Genomic DNA, 20,194 nt, shown 5'->3' with positions numbered 1-20,194 from the left:
TGCTGGTGAACGCAGCAGGCCAGGTAGCATCTATAGGAAGAGGTACAGTCGACGTTTCAAGCCGAGAAGTTGACTGCGTCACCAGCAATGCTGCATTCATCAGCATTTTATGTGTGTGTTGCTTGAATTTCCAGCATCTGCAGATTTCCTGATGTTTGCGTTTTTAAATTCACTACTCTTAGAATTAATTCCCATGCCGACAAATTCATCCCACCTCGCTAAGTAGTGGTGTAATGTCCGCAGACGGTACTCTGCCTCAAAGTTCAATACCACTGGCAGGATGAAACAAGCCACTTAGTTCAACTGGTCTGTGCTGGTATTGGTTACACAGCAGCTTTCTCCTAACCTGATTCATCCTCCCTCAGTTTATGCTTCTATTCCTTTCTCTGTCATGGACTTGCCTTACATACTTCTTTGCCAATCATAAACACCTTATCTCCTTTAATGCATAAAAGATAGTTCGATCTCAGTTTTGATTCTGCCCCACAACCAAACAGCCATGACCCTCTGGAAGACAGAATGACAAATATTCATAATCCTCATCTCAATATGAGTTATCCTGGAAATATGACTCTCTGGTTCTCAACTTCTCTAGCCACAGAAAACAGCCTCACAACATCTGCAGGTGCTGGAAATCCAGAAAAGTAAACACACACACACACACAAAATGCTGGGGTGATCTCAGCAGGCCAGGCAGCATCTATGTAGAGGAATAAAGATTCAATGCTTTCAGCTGAGATCCTTCATCAGGACTGGAAAGGAAGGACGCTGCCTGAACTGCTGAATTCCCCCAGCATTTTCTGTGTGTGTTACTCTGGATTTCCAGCACCTGCAGAATCTTTTGTGTTTATGATGTGCTGAGTACCTCCAGCATTGTGTGTGTGTGTGTGTGTGTGCGTGTGTGTTTGTGTGTGTGTCGGGTTCTGTGTGTGCGTGTGTTGTGGGTGAGTGACAGACATCCCACCTCTCCCGGAAGTTCCAGGAGTCTCCCTCATATTGATAGCGGCTCCCTGACGCCCGCAAATTATAAACAATATCCCAGAATTTTTTTTTTGAGAGTCAGCGAGCGAAGGGGGGGAGGGGAGAGAGAGAGGAGGGGGGAGGGGGACGGGGAGAGAGAGAAAAGAGGGGAGAGGGGAGAGGGGGAATGAGAGAATGAGAATCCTGATTGGTCTCTCTTTGTGCTAAGTAGACCTATCAGTTTTCTCTGTTGAGACTTCCGGCAAAATGCTTGTCTGCCAAGCAAGCCACATCACAGTACAAGGAAAGTTTGCAAAAGAAATAGAAAAGCTATTTGCATTAGCATTTAGCTACTAGCATTGAGACTGCCAACAAAATACTCAGCAAGGAATATATATATGTAAATAGTTTCAATATGTGATCAAATAAATTGTTGTGTTCTTTCATAATCAAATGTCCTGTATACATACACCCTTGGAGGTTGACTGGGGGGGGGGACGCGGAGGTAGTGGTGCTACCTCCCTGAAATGACTTTTTGCAGGGTGGGATGTGTGTGTGTGCGTTTTGCTCTGGATTTCCAGCAATCTTTTGTGTTTATGATGTGCTGATTTCCTCCAGCATTTGTATTTGCAATTCCATTTTACTGCTCATCTATTTCTGAGCTTCACATTCTCACCACTATCTGATCGGAATCTGTTATATTTATTATAGACAACAGACAATAGACAATAGGTGCAGGAGTAGGCCATTCAGCCCTTCGAGCCAGCACCGCCATTCACTGTGATCATGGCTGATCATCCACAATCAGTATCCAGTTCCTGCCTTATCCCCATAACCTTTGATTCCACTATCTTTAAGAGCTCTATCCATCTCTTTTTTGAAAGCATCCAGAGACTTGACTCCACTGCCTTCTGGGGCAGAGCATTCCACATATCCACCACTCTCTGGGTGAAAAAGTTTTTCCTCAACTCCGTTCTAAATGGCCTACCCCTTATTCTTAAACTGTGGCCTCTGGTTCTGTACTCACCCATCAGCGGGAACATGCTTCCTGCCTCCAGTGTGTCCAATCCCTTAATAATCTTATATGTTTCAATCAGATCCCCTCTCATCCTTCTAAATTCCAGTGTATACAAGACCAGTCACTCCAATCTTTCAACCATCCCGCCATCCCGGGAATTAACCTTGTGAACCTACGCTGCACTCTCTCAATAGCAAGAATGTCCTTCCTCAAATTTGGAGACCAAAACTGCACACAGTACTCTAGGTGTGGTCTCATCAGGGCCCTGTACAGCTGCAGAAGGACCTCTTTGCTCTTATACTCAATTCCCCTTGTTATGAAGGCCAGCATGCTATTAGCTTTTTTCACTGCCTGCTGTACTTGCATGCTTGCTTTCAGTGACTGATGTACAAGAACACCTAGATCTCATTGTACTTCCCCTTTTCCTAACTTGACTCCATTTAGATAATAATCTGCCTTCCCGTTCTTACCACCAAAGTGGATAACCTCACATTTATCCACATTAAACTGCATCTGCCATGCATCCGCCCATTCACCCAGCCTGTCCAAGTCACCCTGCATTCTCATAACATCCTCCTCACATTTCACACTGCCTCCCAGCTTTGTGTCATTGGCAAATTTGCTAATGTTACTTTTAATTCCCTCATCTAAATCATTAATATATATTGTAAACAACTGCAGTCCCAGCACTGAACCCTGCAGTACCCCACTGGTTACCGCCTGCCATTCTGAAAGGGACCCGTTAATCGCTACTCTTTGTTTCCTGTCAGCCAGCCAATTTTCAATCCATGTCAGTACTCTGCCCCCAGTATCATGTGCCCTAATTTTGCCCACTAATCTCCTATGTGGGACTTTATCAAAGGCTTTCTGAAAGTCCAGGTACACTACATCCACTGGCTCTCCCTTGTCTATTTTCATAGTTACATCCACAAAAAATTCCAGAAGATTAGTCAAGCACGATTCCCCTTCATAAATCCATGCTGACTCGGACCAATCCTGTTACTGCTATCCAGACGTGTCGTAATTTCATCTTTTATAATTGACTCCAGCATCTTCCCCAACCCCGACGGCAGGCTAACCGGTCTATAATTCCCTGTTTTCTCTCTTCCTCCCTTCTTGAAGAGGGGGACAACATTAGCCACCTCCAATCCACAGGAACTGATTCTGAATCTATAGAACATTGGAAAATGATTACTAATGCATCCACGATTTCTAAAGCCACCTCCTTAAGTACCCTAGGATGCAGACCATCAGGTCCCGGGGACTTATCAGCCTTCAGACCCAACAGCCTATCCAACACCATTTCCTGCCTAATATAAATTTCCTTCAATTCATCCATTACCCTAGGTCCTTTGGCCACTATTACATCTGGGAGATTGTTTGTGTCTTCCCTAGTGAAGACAGATCCAAAGTACCTGTTCAACTCGTCTGCCATTTCCTTGTTCCCCATAATAAATTCACCCGCTTCTGTCTTCAAGGGCCCAATTTTGGTCTTAACTATTTTTTTCCTTTTCACATACCTAAAGAAGCTTTTACTATCCTCCTTTATATTCTTGGCTAGTTTACCTTTGTACCTCATTTTTTCTCCACGTATTGCCTTTTTAGTTACCTTCTGTTGCTCTTTAAAAGTTTCCCAATCCTCCAGCTTTCCACTCGTCTTTGCTATGTTATACTTCTTCTCTTTTATTTTTATACTGTCCATTACTTCCCTTGTCAGCCACGGCCTCCCCTTACTCCCCTTAGGACCTTTCTTCCTCTTTGGAACGAACTGATCCTGCACCTTCTGCATTATTCCCAGAAACACTTGCCATTGCTGTTCCACTGTCATCCCTGCTAGGGTATTGTTCCATTGAACTTTGGCCAGCTCCTCCCTCATAGCACCATAGTTCCCTTTGTTCAACTGTAATACTGACACTTCTGAGAAAGAGGTTCCGCCCCCTTTCACAGCGAGAGGGAAGACATAACAAACCAACTCGTTGATTTGCGATGGTAGAGTCTGTCACATCGCTTTTTCTCCCCTGAGTTCTACGACTCAAGAATAAGCAACAAACTGTCCCCTGCCAATGAGAGAGAGCGAGAGCAAGAGAGAGAGAGAGCACACGCGAGAGCGCTAGAGAGCAGCGATTCACCGAGGACAGAGCCTCTGAGAGCTGAACTGCTGTTCCTGATGTTTTGTTTTCTCCCATGACGTTTCAGTCAGCAACACCACAGAATCAGCTCGTCCACAGGGCTGCAAAACCTCAGAACCCCAAAGGCACGCTCACTTTCTAGGCCGCGTTCTTGGGATTTCGAAAAGCGGCCAGTCGCGAGCCCCCGGGGTGTGATGCATTATAAATAGAGGTCAGACTTTGGGGTGTCAGGATATGTGAGGAATGCATCATTCCATGTCCCAGAGGCTTGCAGCTATTCAGTCATGGAGCAAAGACAAAACTGAGATCAAACTAATTTCTGGGCATTAATGGTGGTAAGGATTGTGGAAAGAGAAATTAGCTAAATGTTGAACTGTGATCTGACTAAATGACCAGCCAGTTTTAAAGTGGGTTCAAAAATTTTAAAGGGGCTTGATGAGGTGGACAAGACTGCAGGACATCTAGCCTCTCACCTCCTCCTATAGCCATATTATCATGGCTGGTTCCGTTGTGTTTCTGGTCAATGGCCATCCAGGATGTTGTTGATTGAACTATAAATGCCAGTGAGTGTCAAGTGCAGATGGTTAAACTCTTGCTGAGATGGAATAATGGAAGGTATGCACTTAAGAGGTCATTCTGATTTTGCAATAGTAGATTCATGGTTTGTATAATAAGATTATAAACAGAGCTATCCAATAGACAGAGACTGCTTCTTGGTAGGAACTTAAAATTGGATCCAAACCGTACAGTGTTGATAGAGTGATAGAACACTACAGGACAGAAACAGGCCCTTCAGCCCATCTAGTCCATGCTGAACTATTCATCTGTCTAGTCCCATCAACTGGCAGGCACCCAGAGCATAGCCCTTCCATCCATGGACCTATCCAAATTTCTCATAAATGTTGAAATGGAACTCGCATCCACCACTTGCCCTGGCAGCTTGTTCCACACTCTCATCACCCTCTGAGCGAAGAATTTGCCCCTCATGTTCCCTTTAAACAGTTCACCTTTCACCTTTAACCCACGAGCTCGAGTTCTAGTCTCACCCAACCTCAGTGGAAAAAGCCTGCTTACATTTACCCAAGATATGAGGAGGCATTGCAAATGAGGAATTCTTCCTCCCCAGCAGAGATTGGAGAAGGATTCAATCACAAACTACCAAACAAAGATTGCTAAATTCTTCCAAAGAAAGGACATTAAGGTTGCAGAATCTAGGTAGGTAGACAGACAGGCAGGTCGTACATGATCCAACTGGTGCTAGAGGCTAGAAGGCCAAAATGGTCTCTCTCTGTTCCTATTGTTACGTACCCCGTAACTGGGTTGCCAAACCAGCAGAAATGGATCACTCAGTTGGAGTCTGGAGTACTAGAACTAAGAAAGTTTTATTAAAGAAACAAGCAACACATTAATCGAAAGGATAATAAATGCAACAGTTCAGCGATGATAAACGCACATGTGCACAGAATTAAGATAACAGCATCAATCAAGCTCTATCGTTGTCTAGGGGTAAATGACCAATTTCAAAATGACTCAAAGTTCAGTCCAGTTTAGTAGTTCAGTTCGCAGTAATCGTTGCCATGGCGGTGGACAATGTGGGGGAAGAGAGAGATAGAATAGGAACAACTCATCATTCAGAACGGCTTCACTCACAGACCAGCAGGATGGCTCACAAACAGCTTTTGGGCGGGTCCTTGGTGATGTCACCTGAGGTCACCGACTGTGACCCCTCCTCCAGATGCGGTCGATCCTCTGCAGTGAACCCGGCACCCAGGCAAGGGCGGACACACACCGGGTTCCCGCTGATCGTACCTTTCCACCCTTGTCGTTGTCTGGCACTTCTCACCCACTCGTGAGAAGCGCACCGCTTCCAGGGTCTCGTTACCTCGGGTGGCGTGTGTCCCTGTCTTAGCGAACCTGTCCCTTTTTATCCCCCTGCTGGGGTATCGCCTGTCCATCACTTCAAACAGTTCAGGGTTCAAAGGGGGGAGCCGCTCCAGACAGCTCTCTCTCCCACATCCCCTCATTACACATCTCCAGACGCTGCTCCATTGTTCCTTATCTCTCCTTCCCCTGAGGGCAGGTGGCAGACCAACTGCTGATGCCACTGATGCTAGCCCAGGCCAGCAAACATCTTAATTTTATGTGTATTCTCGTAACACTATGTAATTCAACACACTATTTGTTCATTTCTTATAACGTCAAAAGAAATACACATTGGGCCAGTTAAACAGACTGTTGATGTACTATTACCTGTTTTAGTCTCTAAAAGAGATTCATGAAGAAAGTCAAGTTTAAAGATTAAGTGTGATTCACAGAGAGAACACTCAAAAAGGGAGATGTGGCTTCCCACTACAAGTCATGGTTAAATGTTGCCACCTTCTGGATATCATTCGCTCTTACACTTTACCAAATGAGTCGCTCAGTAATCATCTGTCAAGGGGTACAAATGTCCCAAAAGTCCTGGCTTCCTGAATAGGCAGTAGTGAAGGCAGGGATGGGAGGAACAATTTCCCAGCAGGTGACTCCATGTACAGGTTTGGAGAGCAGATCAGTACCACCAACATTCCTCTCAGGACCATGTCCAACAGGTTAAATGGATGCAAAGACTTCACCAGAGAAGCAAGATTCAGTATGGGTCTTCACCTTTGCAGCCATCTCAAGGTCACCTTAGCACAATCCTTTCTCTCTGAGTTGCACTGAGATTTTCGTAATTTCCCTCCCCCCTGCTGCAGCTTTTAGCGTGCAATTGAAACACATTGCAACATCTCTCTCTGCCTAGTTACATTCATAAGAACATAAGATACAGGAGCAGAATTAAGCCATTTGGTCCATTAAGTCTGCTCTGCTATTTCATCACAGCTGATCCAATTTTCCTCTCAGCCCCAGTCTCCTGCCTTCTCTCCGTATCCCTTAATGGCCTGAAAAATCAAGAATCTGTCAACCTCTGCCTTAAATATACCCAATGAGTTGGCCTCCATGTTGCCTGTAGCAATGAATTCCACAGATTCGCCAATCTCTGGCTAAAGAAATTCCTCCACACCTCCATTCTAAAAGGATGCCCCTCTAGTCTAAGGCTGTGTCCTCTGTTCTTAGACTCTCCCACCATAGGAAACACCTACTCCACAACCACATCAACGATGTCACCCCTCATTCTTCTGAATTACAGAGTAGAGCCTGCTTGCATTTACCCCATCTATTCTCCTCATAATTTTGAATAGCTTCTATCAAATCTCCTCTTATTCTCCTGTGCTCCAGAAAATGAAGTCCTAACCTTTTCAACCTTTTCTTATAACTTAGGTCCTCAAGTAACTTTCCTTTCTCATCAGATTCCGTGATCTGTGGCCCTCTGTTCTCACTTCCCAGTTTTTCTCACTATCTCAAAGTTTAAAGTAAATGTATTATCAAAGTAACACATGTCTCCATATACGACCCTGAGATTCATTTCTTGCAGGCATTCGCAGTAGAACAAAGAAATACAAAAGGAACAATGAAGAACTACACAGAAACAAAGACCGACAAATGACTAATGTGCAAAAAATGCAAATGGCAAATACAAAAAGAAATAATTAATAGATAGACAGATAATGTTGAGAACGTAAGTTCCCACCCTTCCCTCCCATGTCTGGCTCCATCGGCCCATCATCTCCTCCTCACCTGGGTCCACCTGTTGCTTGCCCCTCACCTCTTTGTACTGGTGATCTCCTCTTTACACTCTCAGTCCTCATGCAACATCGAATATTCCTTTGCCTGCACAGATGATGCTGGCGCACTGAGCTCTTCCAGTAGCTGTTTTTCTTTGTTTGAATGCCTATTAACCTTCCAATACCTTCCATGGGCAGCTCATTACACCATTTCAAGCTGCAGATACCTACTGCCACTTCAAATACCCTGATGGCTTAACAAAACCTATGCATCGCCAGCCTTCCATAGAGCATCCAACGGATGGTTTCAAGGCTGCAGGAACCAAACAGAACCGTGTTTGCCGATTGCTACACAGTGGATAACATTTTCCCGTGCATACCTCAACAAAGTGGTCATTTAACACAGGGAAATTTTTCACTTGAGAGAGGGAGGCACACGTTCGTAGGACGGCCGAAAGATGCTGCGGGTCTGGATTAGGGGGCAGGCAGCAAATAACCCGAGTCTTGCAGTTCCCTCCAAACGCATCTTGGGTCAGCTGAGTTAGTTTGGATTCACTACAGGGCATAAATACAGGAAGAAAGTGATGGACAGACACATTAATTCTTATAATATGTGATAGCGCAAATAGTAATGATAAACTTTTTTTGAAACCATAACCGGTTTGAGATTTATATTTAGATATAGAGCACAGAACAGGCCCTCCCGTCCAACGAGCCACACCACACAGCAAACCACCTACTTAATACTAGCCTAATCATAGAACAATTTACAATGACCAATTAATCTACTAACCAGTACGTTTTGGAATGAGGGAGGAAACTGGAGCACCCAGAGGAAACCCACGCATTCACAGGGAGAACGTACAAACTCCTTACAGAATTGAAATCTGAACTCTGACCCCCCCCCGAGCTGTAATTGCATCACACTAACCGCTACAGTACCGTGGCACCCCATAAAAATTGTCAGAGCTCTGTCTGTGAGCAAGGGATCAGTACTCTCTGCGGGGAAGAGCTCCGTCTGCTGTCTGACGCTCTGGGATCTGGACATTCTAATTCCTGGTTCTTAAGGCTGGTTTGCATGATTGGAAAATCAAGCAGAACTTTGTCAGTGAGTTGAATACAGAAGTATATGAATTTTGCTTCATTTATAAAGGCACAGAGGAGGCCATTTCTCAAGTACTCTGTATGGTATTGGTTTTCTTGCTTTAGGATTTATGTTAAAGCATTAGAAACAGTTCTAAGAAGGTTTACAGGACTAAATCTGTGAAGATCACTCCCTAAGCTCAATATATTGATGCAATTGCGAAGGCATGGCAGCAGCTATATTTCACTAGGAGTTCGTCACCAAAGACTCTTGCAAAGTTCTACAGATGTACCGTGGAAAGCATTCCAACCGGCTGCACCATCATTACTACCGTTCAGGATAGGGTACAGGAGTATGTAGACACACTCAACGTTATAGGAACTGATTTCTGAACGGTCCATGAACTCATGAACACTGCCTCACTATCGTGCTCTCTTTCTGCAGTGCTTGTGTTTTATATTTCTTCTTATAACTTAGAGCAATTTTTTTTATCTTTTGCACTGCAAAACAAATTCCCATGACCTGCGTCAGTGATAGTAAACCTGACTCTGATTCTAACATCGTGAATGGGCAAATTGTTTCATAAAGAAAGGCCAGACAGGCTTGGTCTGTAGCTACAAGAATTCAGAACAGTAAGCACAACTACATTGAAACCTCAAAACCCCTCAACTGCCCTAACAGGGTGAACATGGAATGTTCCAAACACGAGGAATTCCGCAGATGCTGGAAATCCAAAGCAACACACGCAGAATGCTGGAGGAACTCAGCAGGCCAGGAAGAATCTGTGGAAAAGAGTAAATGGCTGACCAGGACTCTTGAAGTGTCTCAGCCCAAAATGTTGACCGTTTACACTTTTCCACAGATGCTGCCTGGCCTGCTGAGCATCCTGTGTATGTTGAATGTGGAATGTTTCCCATTATGACAAAATCTAAAACCAGTAGTTTTCTTTTAAGACAGAAATGAGGTTTAAAAAGATCTCAGAGGGTTGAGAGGCTTTGGAACTCAAATAGGAACTGAAGTACTTTGAACATTTTAAGGCTACGGTAGATGAGATTCTTAAAAAGCAAAGGAGGTAAAATGATAAGTGACAAAGTAGAACTGAGGATGGAATCAGGTTTAAAGTGATTTTATCAAATGGTGGTGCAGGCTCCAGGGGTAAATGAGTTGTTCCTGCCCCAATCATATTTTTCTATGAAGCAAGTACAAAGTTTCCATTGAACTACCAGACGAATGGAGCTAGGGGACATTTCTTAAGCACAGTTAACATCAGACACAAGAAGGTAAAGCATATCATGCAGGATTCCAGCTAATAAAGCACCATACGTGGAATATGCATCCTCCAAAAGGACTACAATCTTGTCGTAATTTGGAGGCTTGCATGGAGTGGAGAGCTATGCTGGCTGGAGTCAGGGCTTTATGCTTTCACTCTTATTTATTTCTATAAAATTTATTTAGCGATACAGCGTGACATAGGCTTTTCCAACCTTTTGAGCCATGTGGCCCTGGCAACCCCCCAACAAACCGATTTAACCCTAACTCAATCATGGGACAATTTACAATGACCAGTTAACCTACCCCATAATGTCTTTGGACTGTAGGAGGAAACCAGATCATCCAAAATAAAGCAACGCATTGCACGGCAAGGACGTACAGATTCCTTGCAGATGATGCGGGAATTGAAGTCCGAACTCTGACGCCACTTCTGGCCCTTGGAGCCACACCATCCCAGCAACTCCAGACAACCCCAATTAACCCTAACCTAATCATGGGACAATTTACAACGACCATCTCGCTGACCCGATACATTTTTGGACTGTGGGAGGAAACCGGAGCACCAGGAGAAAACCAACACATTCCACAGGGAGGATATACAGACTCCTTACAGAACGGCGCTGGAATTGATCTCCAAACTCCAGAACACCCTGAGCTATAGGGGCATTATGCTAACTGCCAAGCTGCTGTGATGCCCTTTGGTAGGGTCATAAATGCCAAATAAATCAAAGTGTAGAGGCCAGGGTAAGAGGGGTCCACCAGTCCTCTAGGTTTGGGGGCTCACCTCAGGGCTAGCAACCCTGACTAGTCAAACAAAGCTGCTACAGAAACAGCAATGAGGATAACATTCTTTATTGCTGCCCTAAATGCCAGTGGCATAACGGGCATTAAGTTGGAATGCGTGTAGTGTCAGATGTTTACCTGATATCAGCCTGAAGAAGACTTCTACTTACATTTATGTTTATCGTTCAATTTCACAGACAATAACATACTTTGAAATGCTGTTAATAATCTTTTACTGGGCAAACATGGCAACCATTTTCTACTCAATGTGTAATCAATTACTTGTTCCTGAGATATAGACCTCAATGTCAAGGCCGTCAATGTCCATCATAAACTGTGCTTGTATTAACTTCTCAGACTGCTGTACTCTTTCTGGTGAAGCTACACTCACGCCATTGGGAAGGAAACTACAGACGCAGTGATAGCAAAGGACCAGCAGTTTAGCTCCAAGTCAGGATGCTGTGCTATCTGGAAAGGAACCTGTCAGAGGAAGTGGCTTTCTCATGTCCTTCCTGGTGATAAAGTCACAAGTTTGGTCAATGGCTGTTAAACAATGTGGTTCATACACGCCTGCGCATATCTATCGAAATCTTCAGCTCATAATATCCATGGCAACTATCAAGTACCCATCTACACTAATTCCATTTACCAGCACTTGGTTTACTTTCTATTTATCGGTGATTCAAGTGCAGTTCTACTACTTCTCAAATGTGAGAGTTCACATCTCCATCAGCCTCCTGGGCAGTGCCTCCCAGATTCCAACTATCCTCTGGATCATTCAGTTTCCTCAAATCCCCTCTAAACCTATTACTTCAAGTTTTAGATATTGCTTCTATGGGTAGAAGTTTCCTATTATTTACCCCAACTATCTTCATCAGCATGTGATGTGTTGTATGACATGGGGGATCATGGTCTATCCATGACCATGATCGTTTTTGGCAAATTTTTTCTATAGAAGTGGTTTGCCATTGCCCTCTTCTAGGCAGTGTCTTCACAAGAATGGTGACCCCAGCCATTATCACTACTCTTCAGCGACTGTCTGCCTGGCGTCAGGGGTCGCATAACCAGGACTTGTGACATGCACCAGCTGCTCGTACGACCATCCACCACCTGCTCCCAATGCTTCACGTGACCCAGATCAGTGGGCGGGTCGGGGGGGGAGGGGATGCTGAGCAGGTGCTACACCTTGCCCAAGGGCTAGCGGAGGAAAGGAGCACCTTACACCTCCTTTGGTAGAGATATAACTCCACCCCACCACCCAACCCTATCTATACCCTTTATAATTTTGTACATCTCTATCAGATGCCCCCCTCAGCCTCCTCTACTGCAAGGGACACAGACCCAACCTGTCCAATCTTTCCTTGAAACCGAAGCGCCCCACCCCAGGCAATATTTTGGTGAATTTTCTCAGCAGCCTCTCCAGTATCATCCCATCCCTCCAGTATTCTGATGACCCTGATCCTTACGCAGTGTTCCAGCTATGGCCATTTAAACTACCAGTGTACCTTTGGAATGTGGAATGAAGTTGAAGCAACCAGAGAGTCACAGGAAGAGCTTCAAACTTCACAGGTATTGCACCCAAAGTCAGTAGCACTTACGTCAAATTTGATCATAGGGTCAAATACTCTATGAAGTCTATGGGCAATTGTATCCCTCAGTTCAAAACCATTTTGATATCAATCATATTTTAATTGATCTCAATACATATAAACACTGACAAGGTATCATTCTCTTCTTACCTGTAGTTAATAACTCTGTCTGGATGTGGTGAACTGGCCAGATCATTCACCACTTGCAAGAAGGCAAGAAGTGGCTTGTTAAGCAGCGACGCTTCCTGAAAGTGCAAAGCGTTCTTGTCTTCTGCCAGCCCCTCTGCTCCTGGTAGTTTAATAATCTGCAGGGTTGACTTGGTTGGATGGAGCTTGTTTTGGTCTTGCTGCAGTTTTTACATTGAGAAATGCAAATCAAGTGTTAGTAAAGAGAGCAGGAAAAGGAGTACGCAACAGTGTATTGTACATGTACAACTTGCAGAAATGTGGTATCTATGGGCGGGGAGAAAGAAAAGATTGCTCTCACAGTATGTTGGGCAGGAAATAGTCAATAAAAGAATGGTTTCCAACTAAACTTTGTCTCACATCCTGCTCAAAACGGCAGTTTTACCAAAATATTCCTTATTTTCAATATTTATTTTTTCTCTTTTTGTAAATTATAGTATGTTGGCCCGTGGCCAAGTGGTTAAGGCGTTCGTCTAGTGATCTGAAGGTCGCTAGTTCGAGCCTTGGCTGAGGCAGTGTGTTGTGTCCTTGAGCAAGGCACTTAACCACACATTGCTCTGCAAGGACACCGGTGCCAAGCTGTATCGGCCCTTGACCTTCCCTTGGACAACATCGGTGGCGTGGAGAGGGGAGACTTGCAGCATGGGCAACTGTCGGTCTTCCATACAACCTTGCCCAGACCTGCGCGCTGGAAACCTTCCAAGGCGCAAATCCATGGTCTCACGAGACTAACGGATGCCTATATAAATTATAGTATTCTTTATGTCTTGCATTGTGCTGCTGCCACAAAATAACACATTTTACAACATTGGTCAGTGATAACAAAGCTGATTCTGATTCTGAGTAAGAGTTCAGGGATCTCACCACCAGAAGGTTCAGCTGCGTCACAACAGTGGAATGGTTGGCTGCAGGTCCAAAGTCCGTCACAGCCCCCGTGCGACGTGCCCAACCTTGCCGGATAACGGTGGTGGCATCTGCTGCTGAGGAGACGGTGATACGGTTCAATCCCTGAAAGCCAACATTTTGCAACCTTCAATAGTGCGTTTCCTGCTTTAGCACAAAGAACTCTATATTCCTTAGTTCAAAGTGCAGTTATTATCAGTGCATACTATAGACAACCTTGAGAATCATCTCCTTACAGGCAGCCACAAAACAAAGAAACCCAGTAGAACCCATTTACGAAAAAGACTATCAAGCATCCAACGTGCAGAAGGAAAGAAATTGTACAAACAATAAAAGTAAGCAAATAACATTCAGAGCTGAAGCTCGCCAAAGCAAGTCGACAACCACGAAGCCAGTCATTGCCGCAGCCAATTCAGTAGCCCATTAGTTATAGGCTACGGTCTCAGGGTTCATGATTTTCATGGTCAGTTGATTCTATGAGCATAGCAACTGCACCTTTATGAATGTACCCTCCTGGGCAGTGCACACAAGCTTTAGAGTAGCAGGGTCCAATCCACTGGAATGTAATAGCCCCTTGTTATAGAACTATAAACTGCAAGGAGAGGTTGGGCGACCTTGGATTGTTCTCTTTGGAGCGTCAGAGACTGAGTGGAGACCTGACATAAGTACATAAAATTGTGAGGGGCTTTGACAGGATAGATAGTCAGTGTCATTTCCCACCCGCTGCCCCGGTGTGGAAATGTTAAATACTACAGGGAATAGCGTTAAGATGAAAGGGGGAAAGTTTAAAGGACTTTTGCAGACAAGTTATGTAATTCACAGAGAGTGGCGGATGCCTGGATTGAGCTGCCAGGGAAGATGGTGGAAGCAGATGCATCCATAATGTGCAAGAGGCTTTTGGATAGGTGCTCGAACGGGCAAGGAACAGAGGCACATAGACCATGGACAGGCAAGATGGGATTAGTTAGATTGGCATTGTCAGCAGAGACATCGTGGGCCGAAGGGTCTGCTCCTGTGCTACGCTGTTCCACATTCTAAACCCCTCATCTCAGGAATTAACATAGTGCATCTCTTTTGGACAGTGCCAGCATATTCTTTATTAAATTAGGGGGGAGGGGGGACCAAAACGGTACCCGGTGCCCCAGGTGTGGCCTCATCAACACCCTGTGCAATTGTAAGAATATTTCCTTATTTCAAAATTCTAAAACCTCCCCCCCAACCCCAATATGTCATTTGCCTTCCGAGTACTTGCTGCGTGTCTGCTGCTTTTCTTCCCATCCATGCACAAGAACACTTCTAAATTCTATCCCAAAGAGTCAATACTCTCTTCACAACAGCCCCTCCCACCTATTTTCATACCGCTGGCAAACTTGGATGCCTTGCTCTCTGCTCTTTTCTCATTATTATAAGACATAAGTAATTGAGAGCCGAAGTCAGTGCTTAGGGCATATCGCAAGCTTCATCCTCTAACCTGAAAATAAGTCCATTTATTCCACCTCTGTCTTCTATACAATAACCAATCTTCAATCTAATGCTAATACACTTTCCCTAATACCTTAAGCTTTTGTCTCATGCACTAGGCTTAATACTAAATGAAATTGTTTGTTCATTGTGTTCAGTATCGTATGAAGTGGGCAATCAATATCTTTTCATGACCATAGTTGTTCTTGGCAAACTTTTCTGCAGAAGTGGTTTGCCATTGCCTTCTTCTGTGCGGTATCTTTACAAGATGGGTGACCCCAGCCATTATCAGTACGCTACAACGATTGTCTACCTGGTGTCAGTGGTCGCATACCAGGATCTGTGATATGCACCTACGACCATCCACCACTGTTCCCATGGCTTCACGTGACCCTGATCAGGGGGCTAAGCAGGTGCTACACCTTGACCAACGGCTAGTGGAGGGAAAGAATACCTTACACCTCCTTTGCTAGAGACATATCTCCACCCCACTACCCTTACTTCATCAAGTACCTTCTGAAAATCCTATTACATTACATCTACTGGTTCTCCACTAATGACTCTGCTTTTTACAACCTGGCTCTGGAACTTTTTTTTTGGATAACTCTGGAAAAAAATTCCAGAGTTCCAAAAAATATGGAAAATTAGTTAAATTACCTTTCAAAGAATTATGTTGATCTTGTTGGATTACATTATCCTTCTCTAAGTGACTAGCTATTTCCTCAATGATTATGGATTCCAACATCATAACACAACAGATATTATGCTACCAGAACTTTTGTTACATACTATTTGTCTTGCTCTTTTCTGAATATTGGTGTTATATTTGTGGTTTTCCAATTCGTTGTGTCTCCCTAAAGCTTGACAAAGGTAGGAAAACCATAGCCAAAAGCTCCACTTTGTCTGCAGCTATTTGCTTTAAAACCCTCAGCTGCAGGCCATCTGGACCTGGCAACCTGTCTCCTTGTAGTCCCACCGATTCTTCCAAAACCTTGCCCATCCTCATAGTGATCGGTACAAGTTCTTCCGCACTGTTTGAAACTAGCCCATCAGAAATCTTTGGGATGTTTGTTGTGTCCTCCACCATGAAGCCTGATGCAGAACATTGATTGAACTTATCTGCCATTTCCTTGTTTCCCATTCAGCTGTAAGATCAGGAGTCAATTCCCACTGCTGTCTACAAGAAGTTCTTACGTTCTCTGGGTGCTTTGGTACTCTCCCACATTCCAAACACGTTCTGGAGTTAGTAGATCGTGGGCATGCTATGCTGGAGCTGGAAGCATGGTGACATTTGTGGGCTGCTCCCTGTGCACCATGAACTGCGTTGGTCATACATTCCACCGTACGTTTCAATGCACATGTGAGAAATAAAGCCAATCTGAGTTATTAATTCCCATCTCAATATCTAGACACCCAAACTACCATCTTGCTGTTTAGAGATTCATACAGCTCTGGATGTTACTTGGGCCACTTTTTTCTCATGATTAAATTTTCTCCCTGCTTATTGACCTTTTAGCCTCCCGCTACTGGGTCTCGTAAGTATCCCACAACTCTAGTCCATCACTAGCCCTTGTCACATTGAATATTCTACCCTTCGATTTAATGTTTGTCTTGTTCTCCTTTGTTCACTACAGATGATTCATCTCTCTCTGGGATCCCTCTTTCTAAGTGGGATAAATTTCTACTGAGCTTTATGAACTGATAATTTAAATACTGACTGCTGCTCACTCACTGACCTGTTTACCCAATGCACTCCAGACACATACTTATTATTGTCAGTTATAATGTAATTCACTTATGAAGGGAATTATCTGCATTTTTCATGATTATCTGCATTTCAGTTGATGCTATGACCGCAGCAACTGCACCTTTATGAAAGTGCCCTCCCGGGCAGTGCATGCTAGCTTTAGAGTAGCAGGGTCCAATCCACTGGAATGTAACAAATCCTTCAGCCCCTCAGCATAAATCTCATACATAGACATCGATAGAGTCCGGGTTGCAGTGACCTGTAAATTTTGCAATTTTGATTTACCTAGAAGAAGAAAAAGAAACAAAATATGTTAGTAACAAAATGATGCATCCAACTAATTTTGGTGAAGGGTGGGCCCAATTTATCCCTTGAAAAACTGGCATGAAAATGCAAAATCTGCACCACAATACTTTTACCCACTGCAGTCTCAACCGGCAAAGGCTGTCCTGTTAGATTTTAAATGTCTTTTTATCAAATGAATTGCCCTGCATGCTTTGAGTAACTTCCGCCAGGCGTGCAACCCTGTGAGATCTCTGCTCTCCACTTGCCCTGGTCTTGTGGTTTTTATTTATTTATTTAATGAGATACAGCATGAAATAAGCTCAACCAACCCTTTGAGCTGCTCTGCCCAGCAATCCCCCAATTTAACCCTAACCTAATCACAGGATAATTGGTCAATTAACCTACCTACTGTGGGAGGAAACCGGAGCACCCGGAGGAAACTCATGCAGTCACGGGGAGAACGTACGAACTCCTTACTGGCAGTGTCGGGAATTGAACCCAGGTCACCAGTACTGTAAAGCATTGTGCTAACCACTACGCTACCGTGCCACCCTGGATTACTCTACCACTGGATATCATGCTTTCATCCCATCATACAACACATAAATGGGCTCTTCGGGCAATAATATCCATGGATATTGGGATTCCTCTGGGTGCAGTCTCCTCACACATTCCAAAGACATACGGATTAGGGTTAGTAAATTGTGAGCTTCGGAAGCATGGCGACACTTACAATCTGCCCCCAGCACATCCTTGGACTGTGTTGGTCATTGACGCAAATGCCACATTTAACCATATAACCATATAACAATTACAACACAGAAACAGGCCATCTCGGCCCTTCGAGTCCGTGCCAAGTGCTTACCTCTCACCTATTCCCACCGACCTGCACTCAGCCCATAACCCTTCACTGTATGTTCCAATGTTTTGATGTACAAATAAAGCTAATCTTCAATCTTTATTTTTAAATTTTCAGATACAAGAGAGGTGTTAGGAAGGTACATGAATATGCAGGATTGGAGGGACGTGGACCATCGCAGACAGAAGACATTAGTTTAATTAGGCATCATTAGCTTAATTAGTTCAGCAAACATTGTGTGCGGATTAATCTGTTCCTGTTCTACATTTCATTCCCCTGAAGCTTTGGAATTCCCTCAAGCCCTTTGACTTCACTCCAGGAGAAGATTCTCCTTAAAACTTGCATCTTTGAGGAAGCTTCTCATCATCTCTCCTGACATCTAATCTTATGCAGTTTGACTTCAATTTTTGTTTGATGATAACCAATGAGGCAAGTTGGCATGCCCTACTACATTACAGGTGCTATACAAAGGCAAGTCACACTCATGTAAATTTTTGCTACATTTAATGGCCTGGTTCTCGCCAAGTGTCTGACAGAACCCTGCAACTCACCAAAGATGTAATCAATCGTTAGGGGGATGATTGCAAATCGGTCATTCTTTTCTCCAATCAATGTGTATGACTTCCCGGAGTTGGATTCACCAAATACGGCAACACAGGCGTTCATTCCTTCCGTGAACACGTTGAGCAGGGGCTCCACAGTCCTGCTGAATACCTCCCGAGTGGAGACCCTCTGGTCAAAGACCTCCTGGAAACTAGAGGATGGAAAACAACCCACTGTGAGGCCGACGAGATGACTCCAGTGTGGCAATGCCCATTGGTCACAGCTGGTAACTTGGGGGGGGCAGGTACAGTCAGGGAAATGGGAGAGGACCTCCAAGGGAATGTTAGCTCCAAGCTCGTAGAGCAGAGCTGTTGAGAAGATTGGGAGTTAAAAGTACTCCCTGACACCAAGGTAAAGCTGAGAGGTGCAGGGTCACTTTTCCCTTAACTAGCAAGGGACAAGGTCAACGGGTAGCCAAGGACAAAAGCCTACAAAAAGTAGTGGATACAGCCCAGTCCCTCACAGAAAAAGCCCTTCCAGCCACTGAGCACACCTACAAGGAGTGCAGCCACAAGAAAGCAGCATCCATCATAAAGGACCCCCACCACTCAGACCCTGCTCTACTCTCGCTGGTGCCATCAGGAAGGAAGTACAGGAGCCTCAGGACCCACACCACCAGGTTCAGGAAGTTATTACCCCTCAACATTCAGGCTCTTGAATCAGAGGGGATAACTTCACTCAGCCCATTCCTGAACTATTCCCACAACCTACAGACTTACTTTTTTTTCCGTGTGCCTGCGTGCGTGTGTATCTGTGCGTGTGCATGTGTCTGTGTCTGTGCGTGTGTCCGTGGTGATGTCTTTTTCATGGCTTTTTTTTACAAGGTGCACAGCGAGAGAGAGAGACTGTGTGGCGAGCCACTCCTCACACAGACATTTCACAGTATTTTTCCCTTTATTTTATGAGGTCGAGTTACGATCTCGACACTCAACCCGGCACGGATGGAAAGCGTACTCGGGAGCGGACCTGACTGGTTTCGAACCCCGGAACCTCCACTCCCGGGTCCGGTGCTGATTTCATTGCGCCACCAGCCGAACCTATAGACTTTCAAGGACTCTTCCTTTCATATTCTCAATACTTATTGTTTATTTATTTATTATTATTGTTTTTTCTTTTTTGTATTTGCACAGTTTGTTGTCTTTTGCACATTGGTTGGTTGCTCATTTTTGTTGTGTGTGCTTTTTCATTAATTCTATTGCGTTTCTTTGTATTTGCTATGAAAGCCCACAAGAAAATGAATCTCAGGTTAGTATATGGTGATGTACAGTATATGTGCTTTGATAATAAATTTACTCTGAGCTTTGATGCTAAGGTCAGGATAAAGGCTGGTGAGAATGACAAGGTTTATTCCGTAAAAAATACTCCAGGATTCAAACAGAAATGTGTCGAGAAATTTTCTTTTATTTATTCTCTGGATGGCTTAATGTCCATTGTTAATATTGTCCCTTAACTGAATGGCTTTTAGTGAGCAGTTCAGAGAACAGTGAAAAATTAATCACATTGCCATGGTGTGGGCTAACTTACAGACCAGCCAAGGCAATGGTAGCAGATTTCCTTCTAAGAAAGGCCATAAAAGCCAAATGATGTTTTTTCTAACAACATAGTTATAGCTTTGATTTTATGAACATAAATTAGCAGATACTGTGGTGGGATTTGAACTCCTGTCTCTAAACC

At 44.2% G+C, this 20,194-nt stretch overlaps 1 protein-coding gene across 7 annotated transcripts in view; it reads right to left on the bottom strand.

Moving 5' to 3' along the window:
* The window catches only part of ccdc78 (coiled-coil domain containing 78), a 140,978-nt gene that overhangs the window by 87,035 nt on the left and 33,749 nt on the right, over window positions 1-20,194 (bottom strand). For all 7 annotated transcript variants that reach the window (XM_063059252.1, XM_063059253.1, XM_063059255.1 and 4 more), the window contains 5 exons: window positions 18,469-18,671; window positions 16,895-17,058; window positions 13,527-13,670; window positions 12,627-12,823; window positions 8,129-8,303 (listed from right to left, as the gene is read on the bottom strand). In XM_063059252.1, the coding sequence (XP_062915322.1) occupies window positions 8,129-8,303; window positions 12,627-12,823; window positions 13,527-13,670; window positions 16,895-17,058; window positions 18,469-18,671 (883 nt within the window). The remainder of the gene's footprint in view (window positions 1-8,128; window positions 8,304-12,626; window positions 12,824-13,526; window positions 13,671-16,894; window positions 17,059-18,468; window positions 18,672-20,194) is intronic.

The sequence above is a fragment of the Mobula hypostoma genome, chromosome 9 (genome assembly GCF_963921235.1).
Source record: "Mobula hypostoma chromosome 9, sMobHyp1.1, whole genome shotgun sequence".
Taxonomy (NCBI): domain Eukaryota; kingdom Metazoa; phylum Chordata; class Chondrichthyes; order Myliobatiformes; family Myliobatidae; genus Mobula; species Mobula hypostoma.
Note: the sequence above shows the minus strand (reverse complement) of the source record. Positions and strands in the feature narration are given on the sequence as shown.